Genomic DNA, 19,861 nt, shown 5'->3' on the forward strand with positions numbered 1-19,861 from the left:
GGAAGAAGTGATTATAAAATCGGTAGTAACGGCTTTACCAAACCATGTTAGGTCATGTTTTCGTATACCAAAAATGGTAATGAAAAAACTAACAAGTGCAGTGGCACACTTTTGGTGGAGCCCGGGGGGTAGTGTTAGAGGTATGCATTGGAAATCATGGGATAAGTTATGTAGTCCGAAAGATGAAGGAGGCTAGGGTTTCAAAAACCTCACATATTTTAATACAGCCATGCTCAGGAAGCAACTTTGGAGATTGATGGATAAAACAAGCACATTTTATTTCGTGTGTTCAAATGACGGTATTTCAAGAATGCATCACCCCTGGAACCAATTCGATCGTACTCGTCATCTTATGGCTGGCGTATTATTATTTTTGTTTGATCTCTGGTTAGCAAATGACTAATCAAAAGGGTGGGATCGGGGTCTTCTATATCCATATGAAATGATCCATGGCTCCCGTCCACTCGCCCGAGACCAGCAAATTAAAACCAACATAACCTTCACCCGGATCTTACAGTGGATTCTCTCATCAACGGAGCCTCAAGGACATGGAATTTACCAATCATTCGGACTCTGGTGGATCTTGAGGATGTGAAAATAATTGAAAGTATTCCTTTAAGTTGAGCCCAAGCAACATATTGCGATGGATGACACTTCACAAATAATAGAAAATATATGGTTAAATTTGGATATGAAGTGGAATGAGTGTACCCGGACAGAGAAAAATGTTACCAGAGTATGATCCTTCAATGGCTCATCTGAAGGCTTTCTGCTGGAAGGTTCCCTGTCCACCTAAGATGAAGCATTTCCTATGGCAATTAGTAACTTGATGTATATCGGTTAAGAAAATTTAATAGCAAGAGGAATGTAGGGGGATACAATGTAATCACGATGTGGAGCATACGAGGAATCCATAAATCATGTGTTTTTTAGTGTCCACCGGCGGTTCAGGTTTGGGCACTCTCAAGAATTCCCTCGAATCCGGACATCTTTCCTACTCAATCACTTTTTGCGAACATGGATCATTTATTTTGAAGAATTTCTCTGGAATTGAAAAATCATCAATTTGCATGGAACTTATGGTACATATGGAAGGTGAGAAATAACAAGGTCTTTAGTAATTTGGACATGGATCCTAGAAATACTCTCAAATTGGCAGAAACGGAGTCTTTACTTTTGGCGGAGCCGCAAATCTCACTAACACATGGAATCGAGCAAACTCGATTACCAGTACAAGCGATAGTACCAGATATCCCAGGTCGATGGTGTTTTACGGATGGATCATAAAAAAAAATCAGGATTTACATTTGGGACAAGTGTGGTATAGTACACTGGAAGGTTTTGATGGTTTAATGGGAGCGGAGAATACAAGAGCGAGTCAGTCGCCACTTCATTCAGAGATGGAAGTGCTTATTTAGGCAATGAAGTGTATGAGGAATCTAAGACAGTTTACTGTTACATTTGCAACGGATTGTTCTCAGTTGGTGAAGATGGTTTCGAAACCAGAAGAATGACTAACCTTTGCATGAGGTTCTTCCTAAAAAAATGGTCCCCACACTTACATACACTTATATAATCTATACATATACACATATAAATGTTTAGAACTCCAATGGGTAGAACCCCCCCATTGGAGGTGCTCTTAGAAGATATAAAAGTTTTGAAGAGAACTTTTCACAGCTCAGAGCTCATTCATGTACTACGGACGTAGAATTCAAGGACGGACAGTCTTGCACACAATGCACGAAAGCAATCGTCTATTGTTGTCCATATGGATGCGGAGCTACCGGTTTGGTTTGCAAAATCTACATGATTTTATTTATATTGCTGAAAAAAAAGACATAACTAAACTCAACTCATAATTTAAAAGATGGACGAGTTTGGACTGCGGGTTTCGATCTTAGGTGACATGTCTAGATGCATATCTAAAGTAAACGACGACTAAGTATCTACATACACGTTTTTAACACGTTTTTCTTCTTCTTATAATTATTCCTAAGATTAAGATAAGTCGTTACAAATAATGTATAAGTATATGCCTATGTCTGATATACGAATGATCCATAGAAAACTTGAATTATTGGAGATGAGAAGGAGACAGCGCATGCACAGACTTTCATTTCTGTCAAAAGTAATGAAATAAATTATTTAACATTCTACCCAAAAACTAATGAAATATATATATAGTGTGTGTGTGAATTATATATCTGACCTTTTGAAATTACTTAAAAAGTTTATTGCAACTTTATAATACATTTGTGTCAAAATCATTCTAAAGTTTCCATGAACTGACCTCCCAAAAAATCTAAGACTTACACTTTTCATTTGGAAGTAATTACATCCAGGTAATTCATGATTATACACATTATTAGTGAAAATAGAAACTACTTATCTCAATCAAATTGAAGCTCTTGTGGGACTATATATAGGTATCTTTTACTAATTTTGTATTTAGTTTCTTTTTAATGCCACGTATAGGAGCCAATCGATGGTGATCAAGCTCCTCCAAAATGTAAATGGCTATATGCAATGGACTTATACGTATCATGTCAAATCGAAAGAGATTGATTTAATTTACGGATTTACAGATGGTCTATTGTTTTTGGTCAAGGCATACAAAAGACTAGGATTTAAAATTTAAGTAATTATTAATCGTGTTACGAATGTTTTTGGTTCGAATCTTCAATGATATTTTATAAAGAGATTTATACATCTTGAAAAGAAAAGAAACGAAAAACAGAAATCTACAAATCTATACATATGAGCCTAAATCTTTTTGGTTTCTTTTTTTCGAATGACTCAAAACAAAAAGCTAAACACAAAATTAACTCATGATTTTTTTTAGAATTTTTATTTGTCTTATTCATCCCAAAAATTCGGATTATTCACAAAAATGCCATTATATTATTTTTTATTTTGTTGAAAATGAGTGTTTTACTCTACTATCTTCATTTTCAACAAATATTTACAATATTGTCATTGCCATCAATACACCAGCCCACCATGAACAACCAATTTGAAGCTCTTAATGCATCAAAGTTTCGATTTTTACTCTTCATATTCCATTACTTATGCACACAAACTACATCTCTTTCATTTTCTCTCTATATTCACCCAAAAAGACCAAGATTTTGATTCTAAACTTTGTAAGGTTCAAACTCATGATTCTTGGTCATTAACAAGTGGGTCTGTTTCGTGGTGAATGTTTGTATGATAGGAGAAGCTAATCAAGTTATCTCACTGGTTGAAAATATGAAATTGGTTTTTTCCAGATCTCTTCGTCAGAAGACTTCCGTGTAAGTCTTCTGGTCGTAGAAGACTTATACGAAAGTCTTCTGGTCAATGCAGATGTTAGTTTTGCAATTGAATTTATGTGTGTTTTTAGAGACGACTTCTCTGGAATTCTTCCAACTTTTCTTTGTTAACAAAAAAATCTCGAAAATACCAGGGAAAAGTTTCTGGTAAGTCGTCTAGGATAAACAAGTTAGTTTTGTAATTGACCGGATTGTGTCACGAGTTTGACTTTCTCTCGATGATTTACACGGAAATCTTCCGTCAGAAGACTTCCCTGTAAGTCTTCCGAACTCTCGGTGGAAGTCTTCTCACTGTCGGTGGAAGTCGTCTCGAGTTATTTTTGCAATTTAAAAATAAAAATTAAATATTTAATTTTAATTAGAAAACTTTCATGTAAGTCTTCCAGAAGACGACTTACACGGAAGTCTTTCAGAATTTTATTCCGAGATTTTGGTCATACCTTAGTTATCATAGAAGACTTATGTGTAAGTCATCTCCCGGAAGATTTACATGGAAGTCGTCTAATAAAAATTAAATATTTAAGTTTTATTTTCAATTGCAAAAGTAAACTGAGACGACTTACATGAAAGTCGTCTAGTTAAATGTAATATTTAAGTTATTTTTCTGGTGGAAGACTTCCATGTAAGTCTTCTAGAAAAAATCAATTTTCTGACACAATTCGGTCAATTGCAAAACTAACTTGTTTATCCTAGAAGACTTACCGGTTAGTCTTCTCTGGTATTTTTGAGGTTTTTTCAAAAACAAAAGTAAGCTGATATTTACAAAGAAAGACTTCGAAAGAAGTCCGCTGTAGAGTAGACTTCTATGAAAGTCTTCCTTTGTAAGTTTTCAATTGCAAAAATGACTTAAATGGAAGACTCCTGGAAGACTTCCCAGAAGACTCCTGGAAGACTTCCCAGAAGACTTCCCAGAAGACTTCCCAAAAGAATTCTAGTGAAAGTGCTATATGTTTGAACTTATGTAATGTTTGATATTTTGTGAATTTGACTAAGTTTTCTTAGAAGTCTTCTCCCTTAGTTTTAGTAAATTTGATTATTTTTTTGTGTTATTTTGTTTTGGTATTGAAATTGTATCAATAGCATCAATAAATTCAAGTGATTTTGGAAATATAATATTGTAAACATGAACATATTTATTAAAAAAAATTCATTAATATCTCTTCAAATTTACAAAAGAATTCACAATTAAAAGAGTACACACATAAATCACAAAACATGCCATAAGAAAAACTATTATACATGAAGTTAGAGATTATTCCTCTACAAATATAAGTTTAGACTCCACTTGACATGAGAGAAGACTCCGTCATAAGACTTCCATAAAGTATTCTAGGAAATTATGTTTTAGAAGACTCCAGGAAGTCTTCTAGAACATTATATTTTAGAAAACTTCCGAGAAGACTTCCAAAATATGACTCAGATATGAAAAACATACATATCCAAAAACGTTCAAAGAGATCAGAGAGAGGTTAGAGAGACATGAGACAAAAAAAATGAAAAATTGTTATAAAGTTTAGTGGTTCCAAGTTCAAAGAGATTAGAGAAAGATTAAAGAGTTTTAGTTTGAGAAAAGGATAAGAGCTTTATGCAACAAAATTTTACCTAATGAAGAAAAAACAGACATGAAAACTTACCAAAACGCTCAAATCTGTTATGAAAGAGGAGACATAAGAGAAGACTCCTTTAGAAGACTTCCATGAAGTCAGAACACTTTCAGGAAATCTTCTGATGCATTATATTTTAGAAAACTTTCGAGAAGATTTTCCAAAAAAATTTCAGAGTCAGATCCAGATCTGAAAAACTTGCATATCCAAACGCAGATTTGAAGAACCTGCATATCCAAAAATGTTTTAATGGCTTCAAAATAGATAAAATGAGTGGAAGATTAGATATATTTACTTTTATAAAACACATAAAAATAGATATCTAAAATTTGTAGATTTACCTTTAAATGAGTGGAAGATGAGAATCATGTGATAAAAAAAATCTGCAAAAACAAGATAAATTAGTGATAAAGACATGAGACAAAAAAAATAAAAAATTGATATAAAGTTTGGTGTTTTAAGTTCAAAGAGATTAGAAAGAGATTAGAAAATGTTAGTTTGGAAAAAATAAGAGCTTTATGCAACAAAAATTTACCAAATGGAAAGAAAATCAGACATGGAGATTTACCAAAACGCTCAGATCTATTATGAAAGAGAAAACATGGAAGAAGACTCCGTTAGAAAACTTCCAAGAAGACTTCCAAGAAGTCTTCCATGAAATCAGAAGTTCTGGCGAATTATATTTTAGAGGACTTCCGAGAAGAATTCCCATAAGTATTCCAGAGTCTGATCCAGATCTGAAAAACATGTATATTCAAAAAATTTCAAATGACTTCAAAAAGAAAAAAAAATGAGTGGAATATTAGATATCTACCTTTATAGAACAAAAAAAATAAAATATCCAAAATTTATAGATTTACCTTTAAATGAGTGGAAGATGAGAACCATGTGATAAAATATCTGCAAAAATAAGATAAATTAGTAAGATGAGACAAAAAAAAATGAAAAATTCATAGAAAATTTGATGTTCTCAAGTTTAAAGAGATTAGAGAGAGGTTTGAGAGTTTCAGTGAGAATCATTACAATTTTGGTTGCAACTATTTGAGAAGAAAAAAAGAAAATGTGCACATTTTCTTTATATATTTAGACAAAATTTTCTATTTAGGTTAAATATTTTTGATTCATAAGACTTTGAGAAGACTTTGAGGGAAGTCTTCTATTAGAAGTCTTTTGTCTCTAAATATACTACTTGCCCAAAAGACTTCCAGAAAGTCTTCTAAACTCTAAATTTATACCTTAAACTTAAATAACTAATTAAATAGAAAAAAATATTTCACTAAACTTAAAATAAATTTTGAAAGTGTTTAATATACATGAAACTAAACATATATATGTTAAATTTTAATTTTCCAAAAAAATGTTAAGGTTCCAAAATCTAACCCTAAAAAAAAACAATACTACAATATATGTTACCAAACTCTAACAAAAGAATACTATGACTCAATACATTCACTCATCTGTGTTGAAAACTTTTCAATGTTACTATATCTTAATTTATATCATTTACAAATGTTTATAGTTAGATGATTTTAATTTTTTACCCATCAAAATATTTTAAATAAAATTTATAAATTATTTTTAAGATCTACAATATAAGAAGACTTCCTGGAATTCTTTTCCGAGAAGACTTACAAAACCCCAGAAGACTTCCAGGGGTTATATTCGTAAATGTATACTTTGGTTTTTTTTTGTCATAAGGAGTTACTTGTAATTTCACTAGTTTTTTGGGTTAGTTTTGCATTTGATTCAAGTTGGAGCATACTTTTGTGTTTAAAATTAAGTTATGGATTATATTTGGCAATTTCTTCAATCCTTATAAAGTAAATTTTAAGAGTATTTTAAATAATTTGTAGATATTATTTTAGATTCAATTGTTTTCTTAAGATTCCAATGTTTATTGAAGAAGATGTTCACTTAAACTACTATAACACATCAATGATCATATCGTGTATTTTAAATCAAAATAAACATATAATGCCAAATGTATATCGACTTTCCGTCGACTTATTTACCATGCACACGTCTAATTTTCCGAGGTGACAATTCATCAATTATTTTCTTGAACTTAATTTCTCACCGTCATTTTCTTGGATTTAATATTATATATAAGCCCTTGGACTCTTTCACATGTAAGAGGTGATATTAGATTTGTTCTCCTTCAGAAGATCCAAATTAACGAAAATGAGAATGATTTGATATTCAAAGATTATTCTTTCAGTTGTCACCTCTTCATGATTAGTCAGCATTTATATTAATTGCTCGAACTAATTCTTCTACGTGCTACAGGAGCATCATTTTAAAAATGCATTACAACAAAAAAGAAATATAGATACAGAAAAATGAGGAAAAGGAAGCTGAATAAATTATATATTTATAATTTTTTTATTTATTTACGTAGTATTTACCTCACAGTTTTGCATATTAGCTCTCTCTGTTTTGCATATTAGCTCTCTTTGACTTTTATTTCAATTACTTCGTACTCCTTGTATTCCTTCCATTTCATGATATAATATGTTTTGATTGAATGCACAATAATTAAAAATTTTACTTTTCTAGAAGATAATATTATTAATAATATAAGTTGAAAATAAGTTAACCAATCATAAATAATGCACTAAAATATTATTGGTTAACCAACTTTCAATAAAGTTAAAGTGCATCTTATATTTTGAAACATCAAAACTTCTCTAAAACATAAATATGGAAGTATATTTCTTTTTGTATTTTGTAAACTGCATTCGTATTATTAAAAAGCAGTTAGATTTAAAATTGTGATATCCATCTTTTTCCCATCTTCCGTTTACTTCATAATTTAAATATAAGCTTTAACAAGCCAAAAATATATTCTCTCTGTTTCATTATAAGTATCATTTGAAACTTTTGCACACAGATTAAGAAATCATTTAATTTTGCATGTTTTCCATATAAAAATGTTATTACCCATATACCTACTCCTATTTTAACCAATAGAAAAATAAACTGCATAATAAAGTTAATAAATTCTGCATCGAAATACTAAAACGACACTTATTTTGCAACGAAAATTTTTTCTACAACGACACTTAATATGAAACGGAGTGAGTATAAGAAAGATGATACAATACTTAGAAACTCTCCTTTAAGATATTAAGTTTTCTTGGCAATCTTTTTTTTTTTAATTTAAGGTTGTAAGAACATCTTTATCCACTGGCTCCACATCCTAGTTAAAGTGTGCGTACTCCTCAAACTGCCAAATATCATCCATGTTCCACATTGAATCTTGTGTCACATCCTCCTCGTAACTCGAATCGGCTACGTGACAATCCTTAAATGGTAAAATGTCCGAGTTGCCCATGGTGGGCACCATGTACTCTTCCTCCAGGCAAGGGAGGGAACAATAATCTTCACTCACACATTGATTACTACTCCCTCGTGATCCTTTCAAGGACATTGAGTTGGTGGTTTCAAGATCAGACAAATCCATGAATTGTGACATTTTCGTCGTGAGTTCTTTAGACATGGAAGTGGAACAACCCATGTTGTTGAAACCTGAATCGTGAGAGACGGGTCCAAGTGAATCGACGGGTCCAAGTGAATCCGGATGAGGAGTTTTGGTGTTGGTGTTTGAGTTATCTTTCATCTTGTGTATTAATCTTGGAACCCAGAAGCTACGTACAGCTTCCAAGAACTGGTGGCTGCTGGAATCGATGTTGAGCTGGCGTGCTTGTTTCTGAACTCTAGTTCTCCAATAGTTTTTGATCTCGTTGTCCGTTCTTCCCGGTAAATACTGCGCAATTTTGGACCACCTACAAACCATGTTAACATATTAGATTAACATGTTGTTTATAAGTAAAAGGTATATATATATATATTGTATATATTGTGTAAATTTATAATCAAAACATCATATCATCAAAGAATAAAAGTCTACAAAGCTAATACATTAGAACATACCTATTACCCCATTGACAATGGAGTTCAAGGATTAAGAGTTGTTCTTGAGGAGTGAGATTCCCTCGCTTTATGTCGGGTTTGAGGTAATTTAACCATCGTAATCTGCAACTTTTTCCTTTTCTCTTTAGCCCTGTGAAAGAGATCATTTTTTCAATGCAAACTGCTTATGATATGAAGTGGCAATAAACTACATATTGATTCTAGAACAATTAACCGCCCTTTAATATCATGCACACATGAAGTGCAATTTTACATTTTTTTCTGGAAAAACAAGAAAATATAAAAGAACAAGAATATTACCAGAAGATTTAGCGAGTACATTCCATCGGCCTTCACCGTTATGGGCAATGTAATTGGTGAGAATAGTGTCTTCCTCAAGCGTCCAAGGCCCTTTTCTCTGCTCTACACCCTCTTCATTTTCATTACACCTCTTCTTCATTCTACTTGTCATATATGTTCCTTTTATTATTAGATATATTTCAGTTCCTAAACTTTATTTAGTTGTGTGTATATATTAGAGAGAGATAGAGATAGAGATGAGATTTAAAGACTAATTAAGAGAGAGGCATTTGTGAGAAGTGCAAGTGGATTCAATGGTTGTGGAGGATTTATAGACTCGTGGTATTGGATAATGTCGTACTTTGTTTTATACATATATATATAGCACACACCGAACTTGAACAATGAAATTTTTTTTTTTTTGATAAGTGAACAATGAAAATTCTTAAAATCACTGATTATTCAACCCCTAGAATAGTTAAGTGTTCGTTCATTTGGAGTTGTTAAACATTGATATACATAATAAAATAAAACAATTTAATTTCTCCAAACATATTTGAAGATTCTCAATGTTATTAGTCAAGAGACTAAGGCAGAAAGGCTACATGTAAATAAAATAGTCTGTAAATATAGGCTTGAATTTTTCTTTCCCTGGTTTATATTTATGTTTACAACATTTTTTTTTTTTTTTGTCATCGACTTATACAGACTCATATTGATTATGTGGCCCACACCGGGAGATCTTGGTCCATGTGAACGACGAAAGACGGTTGCTTCCTGACACTACGTGCTAGGCTATCCGCCATTGAATTTTGCGTCCTTGGTACATAGATAATCTCTGATCGTATGAAGCTTCCTTTCAGGATCTTAATATCTTCCAAATAACTTGCAAATGCTGGCCATTCTTCTGGTTCTGAAACCATCTTCACCAATTGAGAACAATCCATTGCAAACGTAACCTGAAATTGATGTAAGTTCTTCATACATTCCATTGCCCAAATTAGTGCTTCTATCTCCGCATGCAGCGGAGTTAGACAAGCCCGGACATTCCTCGCCCCCAACAAACCATCAAATCCTTCTAGAGTACTGAGCCAACCTTGTCCAGAAAAAATATCATTCTCCTTCCAGGAACAATCTGTGAAGCACTATCTTCCTGGGATTGATGGGGTAGTTGTAACCTCGACCGATGATACTATCATGTTTCCGTTCAATACATGTGCCTCAGCCCAGAGTGTTGACTCTGTTTCTGCCAATTTGAGTGTGTCCCTAGGATCCATGTCCAGATTGCTAAAAACTTTATTATTCCTTCCTTTACAAATATATCATAGTATCCACACAAACTGATGATCATCCATCTGTGGTGAAACTCTCCAGAAGAGATGATCCATATTTGTAAAGAGGGAGCTTGTTGGGAAAATAGATGAGTTTGATGGTATCTTGGAGAGAGCCCAAACCTGAAGTGATGGAGGACATTCAAAAAACACATGGTTGATCGATTCCTCGTCCGGTCAACATCGTGCACAACATATATCCCCTTGTATTCCCCGCGCTTTCAGGTTCTTCTTGACTGCTATACACCATGTCACCAATTGCCATAGAAAATGTTTTATCTTTGGAGGGCACCGTATTTTCCAATAGAACGCCTTCAATGCATCAACTGTAGGTCCAAACATTAAAGGTGGTCTTTCCCTGTCTGGGTAAACCCGTTCTATCTGATATCCTGATTTAACTGTATACTTCCCATTTTTTGTAAAATGCCATCCATCCCTATCCATCATCTGAGATCTACTCAGTGGTATGCTTTCTATGATTTTCACATCCTCGGGATCCATCAAAGCTCGGAGTGCTTTCGCAAAGTAGAATCGATAAGAGAATCCACTGTTAGGTCTAGGTTGAAATTGCGTTGATTTTTTTTTGCTGGTCTCGGGCGAGTGGTTGGAAGCCATAAATCGTTCCATACAGATATAGATGATCCTGATCCCACTCTTTTTGTCCTTTTTATTAGTTTTGAGTATTATTGAATTTCAAATTCAAAAATAAAAATAATAGTTGATGACTTTTTGATTGAAACAGTAAAGCTATATCCAAAACTAGATCTACAAATGAATATTAGAGTTTAGAAGAAAAAGACATCAATTAGCCACAAATATTATCAAAAACTGGCCCGGGTTAGTTCAAGTCTTAGAGGGACTACAACAAAAACTCGGAACTTAATGGTCAGACGAAACAAAAATAATTATCTGAACTTCAGCAATTATGAAAGTAATAAGGGACATGATTTACAAACTGTATAAAGGTTCACGCATGTAATTTTGACGTATGTAAAAACAATCAATCTTGGCACCAGAGGGAATCTACGTAGTCAGCAAGACGTATTATCTTAATAAGATACGTGTCTCTCTGGGGACTATTCCTTCTCAAATTCCCAATTATTGGTTTACAAAACTTTTTAAAAATTGTAAATAACACAATCACACAGCCTCTTGTCAGTTAATTTTAAAAACTGTAAACTCTTTCACTTTAGCCTCAGTTCAAAAAAAATATATCTTTCACTAGATTTTTATAATTTAGTTTTTAAATAATTTTTTTATTAGGTTCCTTACAAATTCATAATTGATTTTTTTTTTTTTTTTTATGTTTTCAAACATAATTTTGATGTCGGTGAGAGAAAAGAAAAATGACACAATTGTAGAAAGTATATTTAAATCCTTAATTTTCAAATTGAATAGAGAATATATTTAAAATTAACTGACATTTGTATTTTTTTTATTTATTTATATATTTAATTTTCTGTTTGGAAATACATAATTTTGATTTGGAAACTTGACGAGATAAAAAAGATTTTGTTTTCTTTAAATCTTATTTGGAAAACAAATAAAACTAAAATTAACTTAGGGTGTCAAATTTGAGATAAAGATAAATATAATTTAATGTTATATAGCTATAATCAGCATGATACACAATATTTCATGAAAATAGGGCTTTATAATTCGTATTATCTCTTGGGAGCCTAAGGCAATAACCTTTTTAAATGTACATTAAGCACGCCTCTGCCTCTTGTTTGAAGATAAGTTTAGTGGGACAGAACAAAAGTGAAAAGATAGAGAAACACATGGAATGAATAAAGGAACAAGAGGAGGTGGAGAAACACAATTATGATATCCAAATTTAGAAAGTTATTAATGGTAGATTGTGCCCATCAGTTTCTTTTTCTGGAAACCCATTGGTGAAATTGAAAGATATATTTAAAGTTGGGACAACTCATTTGTGTATTTAGCGGACTTGATCCGATGACTGACACTTGCAGATAACTAAGTTAATAGCATATATATTCTCAATAAAACATTTATATTGTTAGTTTGAATTAGTAAAGAGCTTTAAAGATCTGAAATACAAGTCTATTGATTTTTATTGTGCATACTCGATGTCTTGTATTTTTAATGGTTTTACCTATATATTTTTAGCTTATTTTAGTTTTGTAACTTGCAAAATTAGTGTATTATTTCCTTTAAACATTTGGCTAGATGAATTAGAGTGATTATGTGTTGATTTTTTTAGTGCAGATGAGGCGATGGAAAACAAACGCAGAAAATTAACTTAGGGTGTCAAAAAGACACAAAGTTTGTTAACGGGGTTCGTTTCCTACATCCCCGGGACTTTGTCCAGATTTCATTGACTTAGAACAAGGAACAACCTACAATTGTTATATGGTACAACACACACTAGTGTCTACCACTGTTTTCTAAGTAAGCAATCTACAAAGATTAGGAATCAAGCACGCATGCATAGATCACCATCCGGCGCACCGGAGCACACTGTCTTCTACAACTGCAATCTTCACAGATCTCTTCAGTGAAACCTCTTTTGCTAAACTCTCCCTGAATCTAGGCTTCAATCTTCCAACTCCACACAAGTACTTCACCAAGTACATCAACACCCAACGCACACAAGTGACACCAAAACGCTTGATCACCCAAGCACACACAAAGCTTATACGAGCTACACAGGATGGCTAACTCCACCACACAAAGCGCCAACTCAAACGCCACCAAACTAAGTTCACATCGGACTCCATCAGACAATGCTTCAGAATATCCTTCGACACCAAGCAGTACCACACACCAAGGAAACCTCTCTCTCTCTCTCTGAGGTCTATTTTACTCATAAAGCACGCCCCTCCTTATATAGCAGATCAGATCTTGCTCTCCACGACTTCAACTTGCTCTCCAAGTATTCTAAATACACTTAAGACAACTTTCCATTTTCTTTAATGGAAAACTTCATCTTCAAGTAAACTCTCTTTTGTTTTATGGAAAACGTCCATATGTCTTCAAACACATATCCTCTTTCTTTTTCCAAGCTCAGAAAGATCACGCACATCACAAAACTCGAACTCCCATTCAGCTCTATATTCATGATACACGCCTATACTATCTCTTGTAGTACTTCACGAACTGATACAGATCGTCTCAGCAGATTGCATCTTCAGATTTATGGCTTATGACTTAAAATTATGATTCTTGCTTTGTCCATTGTTGTCATGGTGTTCAGTTCACTATATATTAAACCTCTTAGCACGGGGAAAGTCATTATCTAGAGCACGCCCATCCCTGGATATGATCATGTTGATGATAATTCAAAGTATTGGCCATGGTATCATCTCTTGAGCAGTATCACAGTTTTCTAGTGCACAAGTTATAACAGTTGCAGAAGTAGTAGTATCTCGCAATGAAGTTACTTCACCACCTTATTACCCTATAGCTATAGGGCGATGCATCAATGGTTTTATCACAACGCCTAAGGATGTGAAGAAACATGATTAAGCAAAATATATACAGGTGGTTACAAGGAAACTCTATTTTGAAATAACACAAGATTTTGACATTACATGAAGAACAAAAACAATCAAAACAAGACATTTACCTCGAACATATACTCACACTTTTTAACTTTGCAACAACATTGTTCTAAAGTCACTGAAGGAAAATCTGGTTCAAAGCATCAGCGACATGCTTCATCGCTGGTCGTTTCTCGGGACTAATACTAACACAAGCCATTGCAACCTTTAGCACAGCTATGACCTCTTCTTCAATCTCTGTGTCTTCAGGCACCAAATATGGATCCAAAATGTCTGACATCTCTTTCTTCTCATCGATACACATCTGTATCCACTTCACTATCTCCATCTCTGTTTTACCAACAAAAACAATCGGTAACCTTCCGGTTATCATCTCCAGCAAGATGACTCCGAATGAGTACACATCCCATTTCTGAGACGGCTTCACCGTTGCCTTCATGGCTTCAGGAGCCTGGTAGAACGAGCTCAAGTTTGCAAGTGGACCAATCGATGAGGCGCTCTTGTTTGATGATGGATGGTCAACTGTTGTTGTTTCCAATGTTCCTGCGATGCTAGAGAGGTGCATGAGTCCAAAATCCGAGATGCGAGGCTCCATGTCTTGTCCAAGCAGTATGTTGCTGAGTTTTAGAGATCCATGAACGTACTTCTTGGGGCTAAACTCGTGAAGATACAACAACCCTCTCGCGATTCCTCTCATTATCTTTAACCGAACATCCCAAGCCAGAGGCTTGAATGACACCATACTTGGATTGCCTAGCAACCAAACAAAAGCAAAAGTTGAGTTATAAGTTTTAACACAGAGAAACGATCTGTGAGTATTGCCTGTAGTTACCGTTTGTTCGGTTATTTTGGTTCAGGTACTTTTGGTTTCGGTTTATTAGGTTTGGCCACAATCCCACCAAAGTTAACCGGAAAAAATGATTCAGTTCATTTTTCAGTTAATTTTGGTTTTTAATTTTATTTCCGTAAATAACCAATCTTTTTGTTTTTGGTTAGAATTCGGGACAATTTTCTAAAAAGTTTGGATATTTTCGGTTAAATTCGGTTTTTGGTTATTTTTGTTTAGTTCGGTTACTTCGGTTATTATTATTTTTTCAGAAAAGACCGAAAAGCGAACCAAACTGAAAACCGAATCATTTCTCAAAACCCTACCAAACTGAACCGAACCGAAATTTTCGATTTTCGGTTTGGACAAAATCCGCAGGCCTATAAACTATATGATCATAAAGGTATGCATACTTACCGTGGAGTGCATTGGCAAGACTTCCGTTAGGAATGTAGTCATAGATGAGAAGCTTCTCCTCCACAGACCAATAATAAGCTTTAAGGCTAACTATATTCGGATGCCTCAGCTTCCCAATAGCTTCCACTTCCGTCTGAAACTCCTTACATCTCTGCGATCCTCCTTCTCCCAATCTCCTAACAGCAACGGTAACTCCATCTTCCAGCACAACTTTATACACAATCCCGTTCCCGCCTTTCCCAAGCACGAAAGCCGAAGCCTTAAGCAGCTCATCCAAATCCAACACCATGTGTTTATCCAGCAGAACAAGATCATGCTGCGTCTCGAGATTCTCAGAAGAAGGCGACTCTGAACCATCTCTCCTGAAACAAAAGGAGGAGCCTTTCTTTTCTTTACATTCTTTCTCCAACACGTGGCCTTCCTCGTCCACGGTGTTGCGGCGCGAGCAGAGCTTTAAGTAGCAGCAGGAGAAGAGAAACCCAACGATGCAGATACCAATGACGTCACACACCACAATTGCAATAACAGCAGATTTGCTTAAACCTCCTCCTCTTCCTCCTTTCTTGGACTCTCCTTCTGGTACAAAAGGATGAGATGTTGGAGAGTCTTCTGGCAAGCAAGGATCCTTCAAAGGAGGACCACACAGCCTCGGGTTCCCCAAGAAAGCTGTTGGTCCTCTGTTAACCAGAGCTCCAGTTTGCGGGATCGGTCCACTCAAATTGTTATGAGCTAGATCAACATAAACTTTCTCAGGCAAGCTCCCCAAGCTCGCTGGAATCGAGCCGCTAAACGAGTTATGAGACAAATCAAGAGTTCCTTGCAGTCTACTCAAGTTACCAAGATCATCAGGAATGAGACCGTTGAGGTTGTTGTAAGAAAGGTCAAGCTTCTGCAACAAACCCAAAGCACGACCAAACCCACTAGGGACAGAACCGGTGAGGTTGTTCTGGCTCAAACCCAAGCTTCTAAGCCTCTTACACTCCAAAATCGAATCCGGGATCGTCCCATCAAGCCCATTACGCGAAAGATCCAAACTTTGGAGGAGCTTGAGGTCGCCGACCTCTTTTGGGATCGACCCGGATAAGGAGTTTCCGTAAAGGACCAAACTTTGGAGGCGCTGAGCGCGGAAGAGCTCGAGAGGTAAGGTCCCAGTAAGCTCGTTGCTTCTGAGGTTTAGATGGCGGAGGTTAGAGAGCGAGCCCAGAGAGGAAGGAAGGTGACCTGAAAGTTTCTTCTTTGGGATGCTGAGAGAGACGACGAGGCTGTGATCGTCGCACGTGACTCCGTTCCAAGAACAGGGGGTTTGATTCTCTGAGTCCCAGTTGGTTAAAGACCCGTCTGGATCTCTCGAGATTGATTGCTTGAGAGCTAAAAGAGCGTACCCTTCGTCGTTTAAAGCGTTCAATTCGCCGTTGAAGTTCAAGATTAGGAGAAGCAAGAGTAGCAGCGATCCCACCGACATTTCGAGAAGAAGTTAGTGTTCTTGAGAGAGAAGAGAGACGAAGGAGATTGATTGAGAGAGAAGTGAGTGTGTGAAAGCATAGGAGAGAGTGGAGAGTCGTTGAAAATGAGATTCGGCTTCCACACCTGGACCATTTGGACTCTGGTTTCTTCTGCCTATTAATATATCCACATTTTAGTTATTTATGTTTTTATTAATAAAAAGATGTGTTGTATTTGTCGGTAAAGTTAATTAAAAATCAATGCTGAATTGTTTAAGGTATAAAGAGAACGATGGAGAAAAACAAAACTTGAGAATAACGATGACAAATGTACTAAAGAGAAAGTCTTGCGGAGATATTCATGCACTTCTTTTCTACATTATATTTCTTCAATTTTTCAAGAAACTTTTAAAATTCAGTATTTATATGGCCCTAAAATCATGCATATTTACTCCCTACCAAAAATATCGTGTACAAAATTGTTTAAAATATATATTTTGAATTTTTGAATATATTTTATAAGTTAATAATGATAAATTTTATACTTTAAAATGAATATATTGAATTACTATTAGGTTGTAATTATTATAGTAGTTATATAGAAAATGATATATTTCTAATCCAATTTTCTTAATATATAAAAAATCTGAAATTTTTGTAATTTCGAAAAAAAGGAAATATCAGTTGTAAACTTATATATTTATAAAATGTGTTTGGTTGAGATGTACCTACTGTATATAGCTTTAGTTACTTTCTACAGCCCTAAAATTTACCAACCATGATTTATTTAGATTTTTTTTAACTAAATAGAGAAATATGATGACAAAAAAAATAAATAAATAGAGAAATGTAAAGAAATTGTTGTAGAAGACATATCTTGAAAAAATAGTATTTACTGAGTTATAGAAAAAAAGATTTGTTATAAATATTTTTTTTTCATTTGATTTCTACAGATACATCAGACTACATAAAAAATTATACAGATTAAATACAGTAATATTTCTATAACTACATATAACCAAATCATCCACATGGTTGTATAGAAATTGTCATTTTACATTAGGTAATTAGATAAGGTGGTGGGACACTGGGCCGTTTTCGCTGGAATCAGGTGGCTTCAGTAGTCTTTCTTTCGGCTCGGCCATTCTCAGTCACGAGTGAGGCACGTGGTTCGAGTGAAGGCTAGGGGTTCATGATCCTTATTCCTTAACGGTTAGTATATACATATATATTTTAAAGTAGAGAATATGATTCTTAACGGTTAGTCAAATTAAACTTAGTTTGCAGTAGACAGGAGTAAGGAGTAAGATGAAGGAGAGAAAGTCTCTAATTAATTAACCCTATACTTATACTTTATTCGTATTGAAAGTAGTAGAGTGATTAGTACGGCTCCATGATGATCCCACATTCTCTGTATAAACTACAAAAGGGAACACCTTTATGAACTATGATGTCCCTCTTTGTATTTTTCCAGCCGTTAACATGTATATTCAATTGATCAACTCAGAGAAAAGAGTGAATCATTATGTTTACAGCTGTCTAGCTCCTCCGAACGTAAATCACAATCACAACTAATAATGTTTCAAGGGTAAATTTTTATGGTGATGAATTATATGAAATCATGGATGCTGAGATATAAGAAACTTCTTTTAATAATTTTTTTTTTTGAACAGCACTTCTTTTATAATAACTAAAAAAATTTCAGATAATTAATCACATGAATGACACCAGAAAAGTCATAACAATTCCAGTATGATTGAAGAAAAGTGTTGCTAAAAGAGATATCATACATTGAACAGACATGCCTGGTGTGTTATATCATGCTTTGCTTTCTTATCGTCTCAATCATCTATACCACCAACACTATAAATTTATAGTATATGAAACTAATACTATCAGTCTTTAAGAATAGTATAAGAACGTAATTTGTTTGAATAAATATTTGACTACTATTTTTGTATCAGTAAAAAGACTTTATAGTGTGTCCCATGCATGGAGCAGCCAAATGTGAGTATATTAGAGAAAGGTGTAAGCGCAGGCTCCGAGTTTGGCACATGCAAAATTAGGAGCGTGTGTGCGTGAAGCTAGCCGTTGCCGTCGACCACCTAAGAACATTATTACTAAATTACGCCTTCCATAAACTACGATGTACATATCTTCGTCATGATTAAATCCCTCGCAGACATCCTCGAACATATTTTCAAAAAAAAAAAAAAAATCCTCGAACCTGGTTAGCCAAACTTTTCACCGTTTTGAATATCTTAAACCCGACCGAACTTCTCAGAGGCTAAGAGCTACCAAACTATTTTAGCAACCCGGAAGGTTTATCTTGAACGGTTGAACCCTTCTAATATCAAAATTCACGTTACTATGTTATTTATTTAAATATTTGGTTATACGCTGAAAAATTCTGATGCGACTGGGATTCTGAGTGAATGAGTCCAAGCGCCTCGTGACCGTAAGGTCCCAATGTCGTAAACTTTCTGTACATTTCATCTACTCCAAAATCTCTAATTTGTCAGAAACCTATGACTTGAGTAATAAAAATGAACACGTTACATTTCTGTCTATAGTACTATCAGATATTTCATATATATATAAGAATTATATTATTTCTGTTTTACAAAAAAAATGATTTCTATTGGTATAGATTGTGATTATCTCTAAGAGAATATATTTAGATAAGTTCATAGCTTATGTTGTACTTATCTAGCTAAGATCTCATATGATCTATCTAACTATCTCTTGTATATATATATTAACCAACATGTTAATGAAATACTCCAGTTCACAATCTATCTATAATTTCTTTAGTTTACTTTGCAAGTATCTGATGTATAACCTATATGTATGGGAATCTATCTGGTGGTATAAAAGATTGGTTTCTTAATTTGTGGAGCATAAGAGCATCTGCATCGTTAAAGTCTATTTGTTGTAAATGAAGTGTTGGGGAAATACTTCTGTTATCATTACTGTCGACCAGAAGGTCCATATATATACAAGGTATTAGACTGTCATAAGGTCATATTTATCCTAACAAGATAAATATAAGGATAAACACTATGTTACAGATATACATGGAATATATACTAGATAAACACATAGTTTTTGGTTGTCTTTATCATGTCCCGGATTGGGCCTGCAGTACGGGCTGGTCCATGGTCGATCATCATTTGGTTTATAACACT

At 34.3% G+C, this 19,861-nt stretch overlaps 2 protein-coding genes across 2 annotated transcripts; both read right to left on the minus strand.

The window, feature by feature from the left end:
• Positions 1-7,932: 7,932 nt before the first annotated feature.
• On the minus strand, positions 7,933-9,440 carry LOC106293159 (transcription factor MYB24). Its single transcript, XM_013728831.1, has 3 exons — positions 9,152-9,440; positions 8,852-8,981; positions 7,933-8,703 (listed from the first exon to the last, which is right to left on the minus strand). The coding sequence occupies exons 1-3, from the start codon at positions 9,300-9,302 to the stop codon at positions 8,118-8,120; spliced, it is 867 nt and encodes a 288-aa protein (XP_013584285.1). The 5' UTR covers positions 9,303-9,440; the 3' UTR covers positions 7,933-8,117.
• A 4,492-nt stretch (positions 9,441-13,932) lies between these two features.
• LOC106296032 (probable inactive leucine-rich repeat receptor-like protein kinase At1g66830) lies at positions 13,933-16,797 on the minus strand. Its single transcript, XM_013732073.1, has 2 exons — positions 15,232-16,797; positions 13,933-14,741 (listed from the first exon to the last, which is right to left on the minus strand). Exons 1-2 carry the CDS (start codon positions 16,691-16,693, stop codon positions 14,104-14,106), a joined length of 2,100 nt encoding a protein of 699 aa, XP_013587527.1. The 5' UTR covers positions 16,694-16,797; the 3' UTR covers positions 13,933-14,103.
• Positions 16,798-19,861: the final 3,064 nt, after the last annotated feature.

Source organism: Brassica oleracea, chromosome C5 (assembly GCF_000695525.1).
Source record: "Brassica oleracea var. oleracea cultivar TO1000 chromosome C5, BOL, whole genome shotgun sequence".
Lineage (NCBI taxonomy): Eukaryota > Viridiplantae > Streptophyta > Magnoliopsida > Brassicales > Brassicaceae > Brassica > Brassica oleracea.

Coding starts and splice junctions, on each gene's coding strand:
- LOC106293159 (XM_013728831.1), bottom strand. CDS start 9,302: ATGACAAGTAGAATGAAGAAGAGGTGTAATGAAAATGAAGAGGGTGTA. Junction 8,982..9,151: donor TGTACTCGCTAAATCTTCTG/GTAATATTCTTG, acceptor TCTCTTTCACAG/GGCTAAAGAGAAAAGGAAAA. Junction 8,704..8,851: donor CATTGTCAATGGGGTAATAG/GTATGTTCTAAT, acceptor CATGGTTTGTAG/GTGGTCCAAAATTGCGCAGT.
- LOC106296032 (XM_013732073.1), bottom strand. CDS start 16,693: ATGTCGGTGGGATCGCTGCTACTCTTGCTTCTCCTAATCTTGAACTTC. Junction 14,742..15,231: donor TCTTGCCAATGCACTCCACG/GTAAGTATGCAT, acceptor TTTGGTTGCTAG/GCAATCCAAGTATGGTGTCA.